Genomic DNA, 16,132 nt, shown 5'->3' with positions numbered 1-16,132 from the left:
AATGAGAGCATCTACACCTGTCAGAAAGAGGTCGTCCATATAAAGTACCAAAATGAGATGTTTATCATTTTCAACCTTAAAGTAAAGGTTCGGATCGACTTCACTTATAGTGAATCCCAACTTCATCAGATAACTATCGATCCTCTCATACCAAGCTCGGGGTGCTTGCTTCAACCCATAGATAGCTTTCTTCAACTTGCATACATGAGATTCCTGGTCATGAACCTCAAATCCCTCGGGTTGTTCCACATAGACTTCCTCTTTGATCGAACCATGCAAGAAACCAGTGTTGATATCCATTCGATGTAGGTTCCATCGTTGCGAGGCAGCAAGGGCTATGATCGAGCGGATGGTGCTGTATCGGGCAACAGGTGCAAATATCTCATCGTAATCTACACCTTCCTTTTGAGAGAAGCCTCGAGCAACAAAGCGAGCCTTGAAGTTTTCTACACTTCCATTAGCTCCATGCTTGATTTTGTAGAGCCACTTAGAGGTGACAACTGATTTGTCCTGGGGTCTAGGTACCACATCCCAGACATCATTCTTCATAATTGAATCGTATTCTTCATTCATAACATCCTTCCATACTTGTTGCTTCACGACTTCTTCAAATGATGAAGGTTCATTTTGAATGATAGTGCTCATGACGGTCAAGTATCCTTGATACCTGTTCGACTTCTTGCTTTCACGGAAAGTCCGCCTTGGTGCAATATGTCTCTCGGCATCTTGGAGAGTCTTCCTAAGCCATGAGGCTCTCCTCTTGGAGGAGGGGGGCTCTTGAGGAGGAGGATCAATAGGATCCGTTGGCTCAGCAACATCCGGCATCGTTTCATCTTCTTTTGCACCCTATTTTCCAGTGTCAGCTTCTTTGTCCTTTCTTTGGATAGGAAGGTTGTTGATCTTTCTGAGAGCCATATCTTCGTCGAAGGTGACATCATGACTTATCTCAACTTCCCTTTGACCAACCACATAAATTCTATATCCCTTAGAATTCTCACTATAGCCCACAAAGAATCCTTTCTTCTTAGATGCACCCAATTTGCTTCTTTTCTCTTTCGGCACATGAAAATATACAGGACTTCCAAAAATTCTAAAATGAGAGACATCGGGGTTCTTTCCAGTGAATATTTCTTTGGGAGTCTTGGAGTCCAATGCTTGATGAGGGCATTGATTTTAAACATACACAACAGTATTTGTAGCTTCAGCCCATAGGAACTTAGGAAGCCCTTGATCATGAAGCTTGACACAAACAATTTCTACAATAGTGCGATTCTTCCTTTCAGCCACACCATTTTTCTTGAGAGTGTATGGCATCGTAGTCTCCCTTTTAATGCCAACTTCTCTACAATAATCTTGGAATTCATTGGATTCGTACTTAGTCCCATTATCAGTCCTCAATATCTTGATTTTCTTTCCGGATTGGTTTTCGATGAAGGCTTTGAAGTGTCGAAACCAAGTGAACACTTCATTCTTCTTCTTTAAGAAGTAGATCTAGGTCTTGCGAGAATAATCGTCCGTAAAGCTGAGATAATATAAGTATCCTTCCAAAGAGTTTACGAGCATCATATCAGATATGTTAGAGTGGATCAATTGCAATATATCTATGGTCTTGCTATTACTTGAGGAGAATGGTCCCCTTGTAAGTTTTCCTTCGGCACATCCCGGACATACACCTTCATGCTCTACTTTGAACTCAGGCATACTTGTCACCATTTGTCTCACATCGGGTAGGGCCTTATAATGAAGATGGGCGAACCTCCAGTGCCATAGTTAAGATTGTAGAGATGTGTCGCAAGTCATGACTCCCAATGGACTTCCTCCAACTTATAACACTTCCGCAAAAATGACCCCATTTCAAGCTTTGTATAGATATGAACCTCCTAAATGGAAGGACTTAGCCATCACCGAGACAAAAGTTCCAACAATTAAGGATCAGTTAGAAGAAAACCGAAAAGTCCTTCAAGCGTTAAAAGAAAATCTATGTATTGCAAGAAATCGCATGAAGCAACAACTCGACCAACATAGAATAGAGAGAATGTGAAGTTGGAGCTATCAATCTCAACTCTCTCCGTTTGAGCTATCTCCTAGGTTAGCAAAGGAGGGTGGTCCCTAATGAAAATTTAAGTTGAAAGATGTGAGTTTCTAGGAGAGTGTTATAGTGAAAATGGATTACTTTTAAGGATTAATGAGCAAATATGAAGTGAACAACTTGAAATAACAATGCCAATCATTAATATGGTTTAAACAAACCATAAAACCAGTGCCTTATAAGGAATTTGCTCAACAATTTAAAGATATATTTGCTCAAAGTAAAATGCAATGCTCTCAAAAGAGAAAACAAAGTAACCCTGAAATGTAAATAAGAATTGTTAGCACAAGATATGTAAGATACAAAATGATTTTGAGATAATCAACTTTATAAATCAAAACATGTGAAACATATCTTGCCAAAACCAAAAAATTAGTAATTAACTTGGAAATTTAAAAGAAAGGAACTGCCAAACCAAGACATCAATATGCAATTAGACTTGAAACATGAAAAGAAAACACTTGTTTGAAATGATTATAATACTTGCTTTTGGAATAGACTCATATGAAAACTCAAACTATCAAGAGACAAGTAAAGTAAATGTAATGGAAAGTGCTCTTGGTTAATTTTATTAATTAGCTTTACAACAAGATTACAATTTAACTTTTCAATCCTCAGACCTCACCCTCGCCCAATGATATGGATCTCACAGTGAGGAGTCAATAGAGGAGTAGAGGATCCCTAAGATGTCTACTTCAACCAACTTATGTTGGAGGTAAAATTTTAATGAGGCTTGGAGCCTTCCTACACTAAAATGCCTAGATGAAATGCAAATTGTGTTACTTCCCCAAATTAAAATAATGATACATGCAAATGCTTCAAAGAGATTGATTTGCAATGCTTGAATAAGTTGCAATTATAACTTCAATTGGAGGAATAAAATTAGTTTACAAGTGTTGCATGTGTATCATCAATGAATTAAAATGATACAAGTAATTTGCTTGAAAGTAAAATTTGTTTCAAATAGACAATGACAATAAATTGCTCCAATATTCAAGATAACAATGTAGCATAAAATTGAAGCATGTATTCAAGGGGTGCTCATGAAACAATTTACGAAGGTAAATGGAAATGAATCAAAGTTTGTTAAGAATATAAAATGCTTGCATGCAAAGTAAAGTGTAAGTTTGTAGCTTCAAGCAACAATGAGATAGAGAATGCAAAGCTCAAATGAAATTGTAACAAACTTTAACTTAATGAAATGTGATAGTGAGGTGTTAACTCCCAATTAAAGCATGCATGTAAGTGAATGAAGTATGAAAGCTTAAACTATGCAAATGTCAATCCACCCAAGAAAAGCCTCCCTCTAAATGGGGAGGTAGGATACCATGGGAGAAATCCCAAGCTCTCGAAAGAAAATTAGATATTTTATGAATATTACAAAGAGAAGAGGGTCTTTCACAGTCCTCAACTAAACTTCAAGGAGAGTCCTCACAATAATTGCTTGAAACTTGGACACTAGACCTCCTTTCTTGAGAAAGTAGTGACAAGATCTCACAAAACTTATGCAAGGGAAACAAGGTATGAGTTTCCTCCAAATGCCCACAACTTAAAGAGGAAAATGGGTAGCCCTCTAGTGAACTTGACTTGGCCAAAATAAGCCTCAAAAGGGCTCATGACATCCTTGGAAATCGAACCCCGAACACTTGCCAAAGGTCTTGCAAACACTTGTTAGATGTTGTATGAAGTTGCTCTTCAAAATCTGCTATGCAAGAGTTAGCAAAAAATCCAAACAATGATTGCAAAATAGTTAAGTATTAATGGAAAAGTCAGCAAGATAAAATGTATATGTACAATTATAATTTACAAAAGGCTAAGCTAAAGAGTGAGAGTAAACTCTTGTCGCTTGGCCATCTTCAAGCTCTTAGATAGCAAATGAAAGAAATGAAGTAAAATGTTTTTTCAAAGAGATTTAAATTTAGAAGTTCTCAGCTTGTGTACAATCTATGTGCCGAAATCCCCGCAAAACCACTTTGTAAGATAAGACTATGAAGGTTCAAATAACAAATGAGATCTCCTTTAAGAATGTATCAAGAGTGGGTTGGTCTCTCCAAAGACTTCCCCTCACGCTTGATTCTGTAATCCCAACAACATGTTCCCTCTATAAAACTTCGATCAAGAATTAGTTCCATATAGATTTAGCAATAAACAATGATAAGAAACTATAGAGATTTATTTAAAACCAACTAGAGCATTTTATATCTAGAGCATATTTCTAAATCAAATGTCAATGCAAGATTGCTCTACATTAACAAATCTATAAGAGCATATGGAAGCAAATTAGATCAAAGCATGAGTAAAAGGAATTATACCAATGCTCAACAATTCATCACACTTGAAAAGGAAGAACAGCTCATGAATGAAACCCCAAATTATTTATTGGTATTTCTGAAAGTGTACAAGGCAACAGCTCTTCCGCAAGCACAATAGCTAGTAACAATATGTGATTACAATGTGAGAGCCCATGGCTCTATTATATAGAGAGTTGGGAGCAAATCCTAATGAAGAATGACAATGACAAATGGCATTGGAGCCATTGGGAAGTGATTAAACAAGTGGCATGAGGTGACAATCCCAAAGAGAAATTTGAATTTGTTGAATGGAGCTCCAATGCCTAAGTGTAAAAATCGAATTCTGGCAAGTGGACGTCATTTTATTCTTTCCTTATGTGCCAAATTTGAATTTTATGGTGGAATGACAAGTGTATATGGATGGTAACCCATGGGGGGACAATTTCTCACAAAAATCTCCACCAAGTATTCTCCAAAATCCTCCCAAATGTGCATTAACTTCACAAATTCGAATTTCCAAGTAAGCAACTTTCTCATTTAATGCTAGAAATTCAATTTTATTTGAGCACATGTCCTTTCCTTGATTTTAGGAGTCCACATCACCTTGGGACTTCACTTTAACTCCTCCATAATTTTCCACCTCATTTCCACAGCATTTAGCATGTGTGGATATTTATTTTTTTCCATTTATTTAATTTCTGGCTTAATTTAATTGCTAGACTTAGGAAAAGTGGGTTTTGATATTAAAAAACACATTTTTAACCCCTCACAGTGTGTCATAGTAGAAAGTTGAGGGTGAGAGGTGCAAATTTCATTACTCATACCCCATACAACTTCTCTAGACATCACTTATTATATTACAAGTATAATTTTATTAGCAATTTCCGCAGTGCGGAAAATCTAAAAAATTAAAAAAGAACTACCTAGACCTAACCAAATTCCACAAAATTTTGTGTGTAATCTAATATGGTAAACATCGACTCTAGACTCTAAGATGTGTTAGGGGTCCAACTTTCAAACCATCACCCCGACTTTGGGTAAAAACTTAAAAAGTGAGTGAAAAAACCCAGAAAATTATCCGCCTCTAAAAAAGAAGGAATAATTAACCAGACAAAAAAACTCAAAGGTGTACTCGTTTGTTGATCGAGCCCCAACATCCTAGGCCTGTTACAAACTCAAAAACTCATCGTTGCTAGTATCACTTATTACAATTCCCTACAGGGTGTGGAATCTGGGTACAAGAAAGATAATGAGAAGATAGAAGTAGAGTTAAAAAACTATGTTGACTGATGATATGTGATTGTACAATTGTCCTCTGGATCATCTTTGGGCATGGAGTCTTCATATAATCATCAGGTGCCACTACAGTGGTTAACACCTTCAAAGAATACTTCAAGAATATGCCAAGGATCCCGACAATGAACAAGTTAGATCTAGCCTTTGAAAAATTCATAAATTTAATTTGATCTTAGTAATTAGGTCTGTGACCTGTTGAAGAATGTAACTATGTTCGGTCTTCATAAGTTGTATTTGAGTCATAATGAAATGTATTTAACAAAAAAAGAAAAAGAAATTATTATTATTATTATGACTTATTAAATCATGGGTTTCATGCTTGGATTATCATGATTTAGGTCAAAGCCCCCACTGAGGACTTCTAGGTTTTATATTAAATCATTGTCCATTTAATGAGACCCTTCTTGGGCTTTTGAATCATGTAAAAATAATTTTTATTGAGTAAAATAAGTCATTTGGCACCTCCACACCAAGTCGGCCTACATCAGGGTAATTCGAATTCCGGAAGAGGCTATAAATACAGTGCAGTTCGATTCTTTGGAGGATCAATTATCAAGTTTGATATTCAAGAGAGAGATGCAGAAGAATACGAAATTGTAGAAGGAATAGAAGAAGATTTGCTGGAGAAGGAAGATCATATTTTCTAGCATGAATATGCAATCCTTGTCCTTAACTTTATTATAAACCTTAACAACATTGTGTTTCAACTTAATAACAAAATGTATATGTATTTTAAAAGGATTTTAGTCTGCCAGCCAGTGTCATAGATGAGTATCAGATTGTTAGGTTTCAACTTAAACAATTGTTAACATTCATATTGTTAAGTTTCAATTTAAACAATTGTCAACATGTAAGTTGGAACATTTCAAAATTCATATATATTATAATTGATAAAATATATAATATATATAAATTATAATATACCCCCGACGAACTCACATACCCTGTTTCAAAAAGTGATGCACCTGTTCGCGAACTCACGTTTCCTAGCAAGATATCAAATTTGATATGGATGCTACAACCCTTGACACTAACTGGAAATAAAGGCCTTTTATTTTCCATACAAGCAGATATCAGGTTTGAGCAGGACCAAAATAGTTATAAATGACCAAATATTAAGTGATAGAAATTAATCTTATTTTAACATTGGTAAATCTCTTGCTTTTATAGACAAAGGCTATGCATGCAATTAGGGATGAGAGAAGTACTAACTTATTTGCACACAGAGCCAGCAATAGCTGAAATAAGTTCATTAAATGATTGCTTTTTTGTTCTCGTTCCTACTATTAGCTTTAGCAATTCCTGAAAATCTGGTCACATGTAGCTTTTATGCCTGTTTCATGGGCCTTGAATTGAAGCATATATAAGGGAAGGTTAATTGTTTTGGACTTGTAAAAATGCCCACAATGCAGTGTAGCTGAAATCATGCTTGATTTCTACAGAATTACAGAGTGTTTGACAAGGCTGTTATTTTTTTGCAGCAAGTCAACCATCTAGAGATAACACCTGACAAGCAGTACTTGGCTGCAGCTGGGAATCCACATATTCGTTTATTTGAAGTCAATTCCAATAATCCTCAACCTGTATGTCCATTTGGTGAAAATGAATCTAATCTTTCTAAAGTTTCAATACAATATTTTGTAAGACGAGGAACTGCTGTGCTTCTTTCCTTAATGCTTGCAGTTAGTGGCAAGTGCAATGATTTTGTTTGCTGTCAGGTAATTAGTTATGACTCCCACACAAACAATGTTACGGCAGTGGGATTCCAGTGTGATGGAAAATGGATGTACTCAGGTTCGGAAGATGGTACTGTGAAGATATGGGATCTGAGGTACATTTTTGACTTATCCTGTTTCTACTATGAAACACATCCTAGATTTTTTACAGTTGAGTCTTTCCTTCCATATTAAAGGAAACAGAGAGAATATAGGTTAGAAGATTGCATGATTCAGTACCAAGCAAAAGAATAAGTTCAACAATCATATAACATGAAACCTGATGAGTACATGTTTGAAAGGAAGCAATCTAATCATATGCCAAATTCTGGTATCACAGAAATGCTTTCCTCATTAGATGCCAACTACATGAGTCCTTCAAAACATTATGAGGCATCTTGAAATAGCTGTAGCCTGCTGTATCATGGTTTCTTTTCAAGCTAGCCAACATTTTCATGCTTCTTCTGAGAAGGGATGAAAAACTTCTCCATTTGTGTGGAGTATATTTGGAAAGTGCAAGGAAAAGAGAGGACTATTTATTATTCTGTGACCAAAAGACATCTTGTAGCTGGACATAGTGGATGCTTTATTCTGCCCCACAGAGCCATGCAGGCTTGCTCTATCAGTCATATCTAAAATCAGATAGGTAGAAATTGATAGGGGACCTTTACTTTTATCTAGAAGTATGTTGGGAAAGCGCAAGGAAATGGTTATATGATATTCTTTAAGAGAGTTTTGATACTTTGATTTTGACTTTAGGAGCCATGTAGACTTGCTCTATTAGGTAAGTCTTGAATACTACATAGGTAGAAAAATATATCAAGATCGAACAAATTTATCATTGCTAACTCTGATGGTATATGAATTTGGTTGATCAACAATGACTACCCTGTACAGAGAATTGCTGGAGCATGCATCCAGTGTTTGGATTAAATTTCATATATTTAGACTGCAAGTTTGTTTTGAAAGAAGCTTGTGACTTGAATATTCACACTTGTGAGTTTCAGATGATGCTGGTATCTGAGGTATCCACTTTTCCAGTTCATCGTTATTTTGTTTGCCCATCCTCTTTTTGATTCTCACTAATTATCTGCTTATTTTTATACCCACCACATGATGAAAAGGTCCAAAGAGTATTAATACACGTCTACATTATTTAGAGGGAACTGCCTATGCCACTTAGCACTAAACACAGCGTCTAGGTTGAGCATTTCCTCAGCATCAACGATTGTCTCATGACTTTGTGAGGTGGTTTGAGGTCCCCCCCTGGGAAGTGAAGAGCTTGCTTTTATCCACTGAGTAAAGAAACATCATAATATCCCAAGGGATAAGCATATCTGCAGACAATGTTCATATGAGGTGGTAACTGTTGCCCCTCTTCCAACAGGGGTACGTATATCAAAAATTTCACTTTCACAGACATTCAGGCGATCTTGGCATTTATGTTTTAAACAACGTTTGGGACTCCGTTTTGTTGGCAATGTTGGCATCGATGTCAAATGATCATGTCATTAAGGATGGTTGATGCTTGGTATGATTAATCTGATTGTGTTGATTGATTACTTGAAGCTGTTTTACGTTGATTGTTAGACTGCTATTGTTGCAAGTAGCTTGAAGTGCAAAGACTGTTAAGTGATGTGAAGTGCAAATGCTGATCATTGTTAACTATGCTGATCATTATTAAATATGTTGATTGATGATCTTGATGTATGGCTTACAGTTAAAATGAAAAATGACACTTGATATTAAATATGTTGATTGATTATCTTGATGTATGGCTTACAATTAAAATGAAAAATGACACATGATATCTTGAGACATAAGCTGGAAAATGTATGCTTTTATTAAATAAGAATCCTCAAAGGCATTAACATGTGGCTGGTACAAATCTGAAAAATGTAGCTAATACAAATCTGAAAAGTTTTCAAGATTTGTCTTTTGCAGTCATTGTCGTTGGCCTATATTATTTCAGCTCTATTTTATATTACAAAATTCTGAATTTCAGATTTGGAAATGAAGAGGCAGATTGTGAACAGCCTTAGAAGACCAAGAGACAACTCCTCATTTCGTATTCCTGCATAGAATACAAACAATTAATAAGCTATGCTTATAAAAGATGCATTGTTGAATGAGAATTAGTTCTTTTTGGTGAGTTAAAAAGCTTGAATGAGAGCGTTCATGAGCAACATTTTGATGAGGAGAAAAAGAGAAAAGTACCAGAAGAGGAATAAAATTAAAGAAGAGAAGTAGAGAACATGAGCAGCAAACTTGAGGGCAGAAATTAATATCAGGTAACCAACAAACTTGATTTTGTATTGTGATTGGGAGATTGCAGTCTCCTTTCTAGTTGTAGCGTGATAAAGAACATGTTGTAGCCTGTTGAGGTAGGAGCGTCCTATGGGTTGTAGCATGGAAAAAAAATTGTGGGAGTTGGAGCTTCCTTGAGGTAGCAACCTTCTGTAGGTTGGAACCTACAAAAAATTTGATGTAATAAGGGAGTAGGAGTTTGCCTTCACATCACTTTCATGCAAAAATTCATGGTTTTCTCCCTTTATGTGTTTCCACTTATATTTGGTGTCTTCATGCATTGCTTGTTGAATGTTCCACTTGTGTGAATGTTCTTGAATTCTGAATATGTATATATGCAAATGTCTCTCTCTCGCAACTGCAAAAGAAACAATTAATAACTGAACATATACATAAGCCATTAGTTGCATAAGAAGATATTTGAGAAAAAAAAGGGAAATAAGTTGAACGAAAAGATTAGAAAGATACAATTACTGGTTTATCCCTCTCACAGTAATTGCTAAATATTCATCAATTGGTATTAGAGCAAGTTCCTTCAACATCAATTTAACCTCTGGAAGGAGGTCTTAAATCATTAGAATGGCTAGTCTGTAAGGATGCTCAACAAATAAAGCCCCTTTGTTCACTAACACAAATTATGCATTCTGGAAAGTGAAAATGAAGGCATATTTAGTGTCTCTTGGAGTAGAAGTCTGGGCTGCTATGTTGGTGGGATATAAAGAACCAAAGACAATGAGTAGTGACAAAGATAAACCGGAATTCACAGCCAATGCAAACGCTTCAAATGCACTTCTTAGTGGATTAAGTGAATCAAAATTTATTAAGGTAATGCATTGTAAAATAGCTAAAGTAATATGGGATAAACTGTAAAATATCCATGAAGGAGATAACAAAGTAAAGATGGCCAAATTACAAGTATATAGAATGCAGTTTGAGGCGTTAAAAATGAATGAAGATTAATATATTGCTAAGTTCTTTCTAAGAGTAGATGAAGTTGTTAATGTCATGATGGGTCTAGGAGAAACAATCAAAGCGAGTGTAATCGTCCAAAAAATACTGAGGTTGCTACCTTCAAAGTTTAATCCTAAGGTTTTAGCTGTAGAAGAGACAACCAACTTTGGAACTCTAAACAAGGATCAATTACTTGGTTCTTTGACAACATATGAGATGAGAATTTCAAAAGCAAAGTCAACTGCCAGAGATGCAACGTTTAGAGCAGACAAGTCCACAGAAGACAAGGAATGTTCATGCTCAGACTTTGACGAAGAAGCGGCCAAATTTGTCAGAAGATTGAAGAAAGGTGTAGGTAAGTACGAAGGAAAATTCCATTTAAGTGTCTCAATTGTGGTAGAGTGAGGCATTATGCCTCCAAATGTCCTTACAAGAAAGAAGAAAATCAGTCTAGAGGGAAAGAAAAGAATAAGTCTAATAAAATGCAGAAAGAGAAAAAGTTTAAAAAGAAAAGCTTCTATGCTCAAGAAGATAGCAGTGTATCTAAAAGCTCTAATGAATCCTCTAGTGAAGATGGAACTAATGACTTCATGTTGATGGCCTTAGAAGATCTAGAGGAAGAATGCAAGGAAGAAGAAGAAGAAGAAGAAGAAGAAGGTGATGTAAATCTTGAGGGGGAGTTGACCAGTGCCCTGGAGAAAATAGATAGACTTAAACAAAAGAATAAGAAGCAAAATGAAATTTTGTTAAAATATGTAAAAGAAAAATCAAATTTAGAGGAAATTATCAAGATGAAGGTTGAACTTGAAGAAGCAAAGAAGGTGGAAGATATTCTATTGCAACAAATAAAGGAGAAAAGTCAGGAGTGTGAAAGATTGGAAGAAGAGGTGGTAACCCTGAAGAAAAAGCTAGGGAAGGCACAAACGAATTTGAACATGAACATTCAACACATAAAAGGATCCGAAAAACTGGATGTGATATTAAATGCTCAGAGGTCAACACTTATGAAGGCTGGGTTAGGTTATGAAGGAGAATCCCATGCAATTAAAACCGAGGACAAAAAGACAATGACTTTTGTAAAAGCTGTCAAGGGAGACAATAACAATCCACATCAATTTGAGAACAAGAAGTTGAGCAACACTTCAACATCAAAGGAGCAACAACAAAGAAGCACTTCCAACAAATTGCAATAGACAAAAGGAGTGGACAAACAAACAAAAAACTATCAGAGACCATACTTCTTCAGGAAACAAGATTATCAAATGCCAAGATGGTTATATCCTTAAGTGTCATCCACTACCAGGTATGGGAATTTTTACTATGGGTATTGTTAATGTTATAAAATTTTTGGACATAAAGCTATAAATTGCAGAGCTTATGTCAAAAGAAATGAGCTGAGGAATCCTAAAAGAAGTGAGGCTAACAATAGATTTGCAAACATCAAAACAAACATGAATCTGGACAGAAACCCATTTGCTCCTCTCTTTGATATCACTGAGTGTTTTTGTTGTCACAATTTTGGGCATAAGTCGTATGAATGTCAGCTTAAAAACAATAGATCACCATCTCAAAATCTTAGAACAATTGCAGAATAGACGAATGTATGCAGTGGAGAGAGAAGAAAAAAGGGAAGAAAGATGATAATTGTGGCCTAGTTTTGTATGCTCAAGATCAAAATAGTAAATGGTATGTGGATAGTGCTGCTCTAGACTTATGACAAGAGATAAAAGCAAGTTTGTATCCCTAGATGAAAATAAAATTGGAAATGGCAAATTCGGAAATGATGGAGAAGGAAAAATTAGAGGAAAGGGTACAATCAGTCCGAATAATGGAAAAAGAAAGGCTCATGATGTATTGTTTGTAGGTGGTTTGAAACATAAATTTCTAAGTGTAAGTCATATGTGTGATAGGGGTTGTGACGTTCTCTTCAGAGCTCAAGATTGTGAAAGTAGGTCAACAACAACTGGGAAGGTTTTGGCTAAAGGAGTTCGAACAAAGAATAATGTATATATCTTGAAGGAAGAAAATGAAGAGTGCTATATCAACAAACAAGATGAATCTTCGTTATGGCACAAAATACTGGGGCATCTCAATTTTGATCACATCGTGAGGTTTAGTAAAAAGAGATTGGTCAAAGTTCTACCAAAGATAAAGAAACTTGAAAATCCTATATGCAAATCATATCAATTAGGTAAATAGGCTCAAACTTCTTTCAAGGTCAAGGATAATTTGTCAAGTAGTTAGCCTTTGCAGTTAATACATATAGATTTGTGTGGTCCCTCCAGAACAGAAGCACCAGGAAGAGAAAAATATTCCATGGTGGTAATTGATGCCTTTTCTAGATTGACATGAGTAGCATTCCTTAGAAATAAGTCAAAAGCATTTGAAAACTTTAAAGTATTCAAGGTATTGGCAGAAAATCAAACTGGGTGTAAGATAAAATGTATAAGATCAGAGAAACGAGGTGAATTTACTTCAAATGAGTTTTCAAACTTTTGTGATGAATTTGGTATAAAAAAATTATACTGTTGTAGACACTCTCCAGTAGAATGGAGTTATAGAGAGACAAAACAAATCTGTTCAACAAATGGCCAGAGCCATGATGCAAGAGAGAATCATTCCTCAAACCTATTGGGTAGAAGTAGTACACAACAATTCATGTTCTTAATAAGGCACATTTCAGACCAAATTGTGACACGACACCCTATGAATTGTGGCACGGTAAGCCAACTTCAATCAAACATTTTAAACTTTAAAGTGTTCGAAAGTAAATGTTATATAAAAAACAATGATGAACAGTTGGGAAAGTTTGATGCTTGATTGTATGAAGGAATCTTTTTGGGATACTCGTCAAAAAGTAAGGGATACAAGTGTTATAATAAACGACTGCATAAGATTGTGGATTGTATAGATGTAAAGTTTGATGAAGAGATGCCTGATAAGAACAAGAACACAGGTTTTATCAATCCTCTAGATCATCACCATGATAGTGAAGAAAATGAAGTACAGGATGAAAATCAGAAAAGGCAGAGGGTCATTCAAAAGGTCTCTCAAGGCATGTACAAAAGAATCACTTTGACAGTCAAATTATTGGAGATAAAAGTGAAGGAGTTCAAACAAGGAGGCAACTTGCAGAGAAAACAGACCAGGCTGATATTTCTATGTTGTCACAAATTGAACCAAATAATTTTAATGAAGCAAGTAAAGACAAACATTGGATAGATGCTATGAACGAGGAGTTAGATCAAATTGAAAAGAATAAGACTTGGGAATTGACACAAAGACCAGTTGGAAATGTTGAAATTTGGTACCGGAGGACAGGTGGTTCCCTTAGGCTTTGATCTTTGGCCTAGGGAAAAGTGTCCAAAAGAATTTAATTTTTCTCCTAAAGTAACTTTATAATTTTTATAAAGTTAAATCTAATTTAAAAGTGACTTTAAGTGATAAAGTTACTAAGTCTAATTTTAAAGTGACTTTTATAAAGTCAATGAAAAATTAGAAAGGAAAAGTGACTTTGGAAATAAATGACTAAGTGGGTCTTTATTAAAGGGGTGAATTAAAAAAATAGAAAGTGAGATTTAAATGAGCATTTAATCTCAGCCATTGATCTAAATCTATTTCAGCCATTGGATTTAGGGATCACCCAAAAGTCACTTAGGGTTGGGTTAAGGGAGGAAAATGAGGAAAAGATCATTCATTCTTTCATGAGCAGATTGAGAGAAGGAGAGCAAGAGAGCAAGGGAGATTTTTGGACAGCTGAAAGCGGAGTTTCAGCAGCTGAAAGCGGAGTTTCAGCAGCCGAAAGCGGTGTATCAGCAGCGGTGTATCAACAACAGCAGCGGTGTATCAGCAGCTGTGTATCAGCAATAGCAGCGGTGTATCAGCAACAGCAGCGGTGTATTAGCAACAACAACGGTGTATCAACAGCTGTGTATCAGCAACAGCAGCGGTGTATCAGCAACAACAACGGTGTATCAGCCGCTGTGTTCAGCAACGGTGTAACAACAGCTGAGAGCGGTGTAACAGCAACGATGTTTCAACAAGGCTGAGATAAGTTGTAAAAGTCTGTTTGTTGTTTTTTTGCTGAACATTTCTCTCACTGTAAAAAGGCATTTTCCAGAAATAAAGAAGAGCTCTCAAACTGGTTTTCCCCAAGAGTTGTAGGGGGTTTTTCCAGGGTCACATTGACCAAAAATCTCAGTGTTTAAATGTGTTTTAATGGCTGTTTATTACTGCTGATTTTTATTTCTGCAATTTCCAGCGTTCTGTAAAATTTCCAGAATTTGTGTTTTCAGCAAATTTATTTTTTCCAGCTTGTTAAATGTATGGTTATGGGAAAGGGCATTTAACTATATGGGAGAAATAAGGAGAAATTGAAAACCGGGGTGGGAAAACAGAAATTTCTACATGGTATCAGAGCTTGAGTGTTGAAGGGCAGTTTGGGACAAAAAGAAAAAAAATTACAGTTGATGATTTTTCACTCAGAAAATTCCAGCAAGCTGATTTTTTTATAAACAACAGTTTTATCTTTACCATAGCAGTGCTATTTTTCAGTTTTAGGACAGCAAGATGTCATTGGGATTGAGGGTGGAGGATAGGTTGGATGGGCATACAAATTACAACGTTTGGAAGGAGAGAATGCAGAGTATCTTTGAGGAGGCAGAAGTCTGGGATATCATGGTGCATACAGCACAACACCCTGTTGTTGTGCCTACTGATGCTACTCAGTTGACAGCTTATAATAAAAAGAACAACAAGGGTAAGAGGTTGATTCTAGACGGAATCAAAGACCATTGCATTCCTCATGTGAGAGGAAAGAGCAATGCCCATGAGATGTGGACAGCGTTGTCCAATCTCTACCAGAGTACCAATGAGAACCGGAAGATGGTCCTGAAGGAGAAGCTGAAGAACATTAAGATGGGTAATGATAGTGCAGCTGGATATCTCACAAAGATTACTAATGTGAGAGATGAGTTGGCAGCGATTGGAGAGGCCATTCCACCCACTGAGTTGGTGCGGATTCCAGTGAATGGCCTCCCCCGTTCATGGTTGAACTTTGCTGATGGGGTGTGTGCATGTGAGACCCTTCCCACATGGGAGAGGTTTTGGGATGATTGCATTCAGACAAAGATCAGGAAAGGACAGCTTGGGGCAGCCAAGCCAGTTGAGCAGGATGAGGACGTAGCACTGGTGGCAGGAGGCAAGAAAGGCAAAGGGAAGAAGCAGGCTTCCACAAGCGGTGGTGGGGGCAAAGGCAAAGGTAAAGGTAAACAGGGGAACACACAGAAGGACTATTCCAAAGTGAAGTGTTGGAATTGTCAGAAGATGGGACACTATGCAGTTGTGTGTCCGGAGAAGAAGAAGAAGAAGGGGAAGAACCAGGACATGGCAGCTTCAGCAGAGATTGAGGACTTTGCAGGTCGTTTTGACCGGGAGTTTGCGTTCACTACATGTGAGTCCTCTAGTGCAGGATCACCTGCCAC

General features: G+C 36.5%; 1 protein-coding gene across 9 annotated transcripts in view; it reads left to right on the top strand.

Moving 5' to 3' along the window:
* LST8-1 (Transducin/WD40 repeat-like superfamily protein) overlaps positions 1–16,132 on the top strand; it is a 204,168-nt gene that overhangs the window by 77,525 nt on the left and 110,511 nt on the right. For all 9 annotated transcript variants that reach the window (XM_089426447.1, XM_089426433.1, XM_089426444.1 and 6 more), the window contains 2 exons: positions 7,158–7,259; positions 7,395–7,507. In XM_089426447.1, coding sequence (XP_089282573.1) covers positions 7,158–7,259; positions 7,395–7,507 — 215 coding nt within the window. The remainder of the gene's footprint in view (positions 1–7,157; positions 7,260–7,394; positions 7,508–16,132) is intronic.

The sequence above is a fragment of the Pinus tabuliformis genome, chromosome 6 (genome assembly GCF_031772625.1).
Source record: "Pinus tabuliformis cultivar Carrire ecotype Pingquan chromosome 6, CPIR1, whole genome shotgun sequence".
NCBI classification, from domain to species: domain Eukaryota; kingdom Viridiplantae; phylum Streptophyta; class Pinopsida; order Pinales; family Pinaceae; genus Pinus; species Pinus tabuliformis.
The sequence above is the reverse complement of the archived record's forward strand: the minus strand, read 5'-3'. Positions and strand labels throughout refer to the sequence as shown.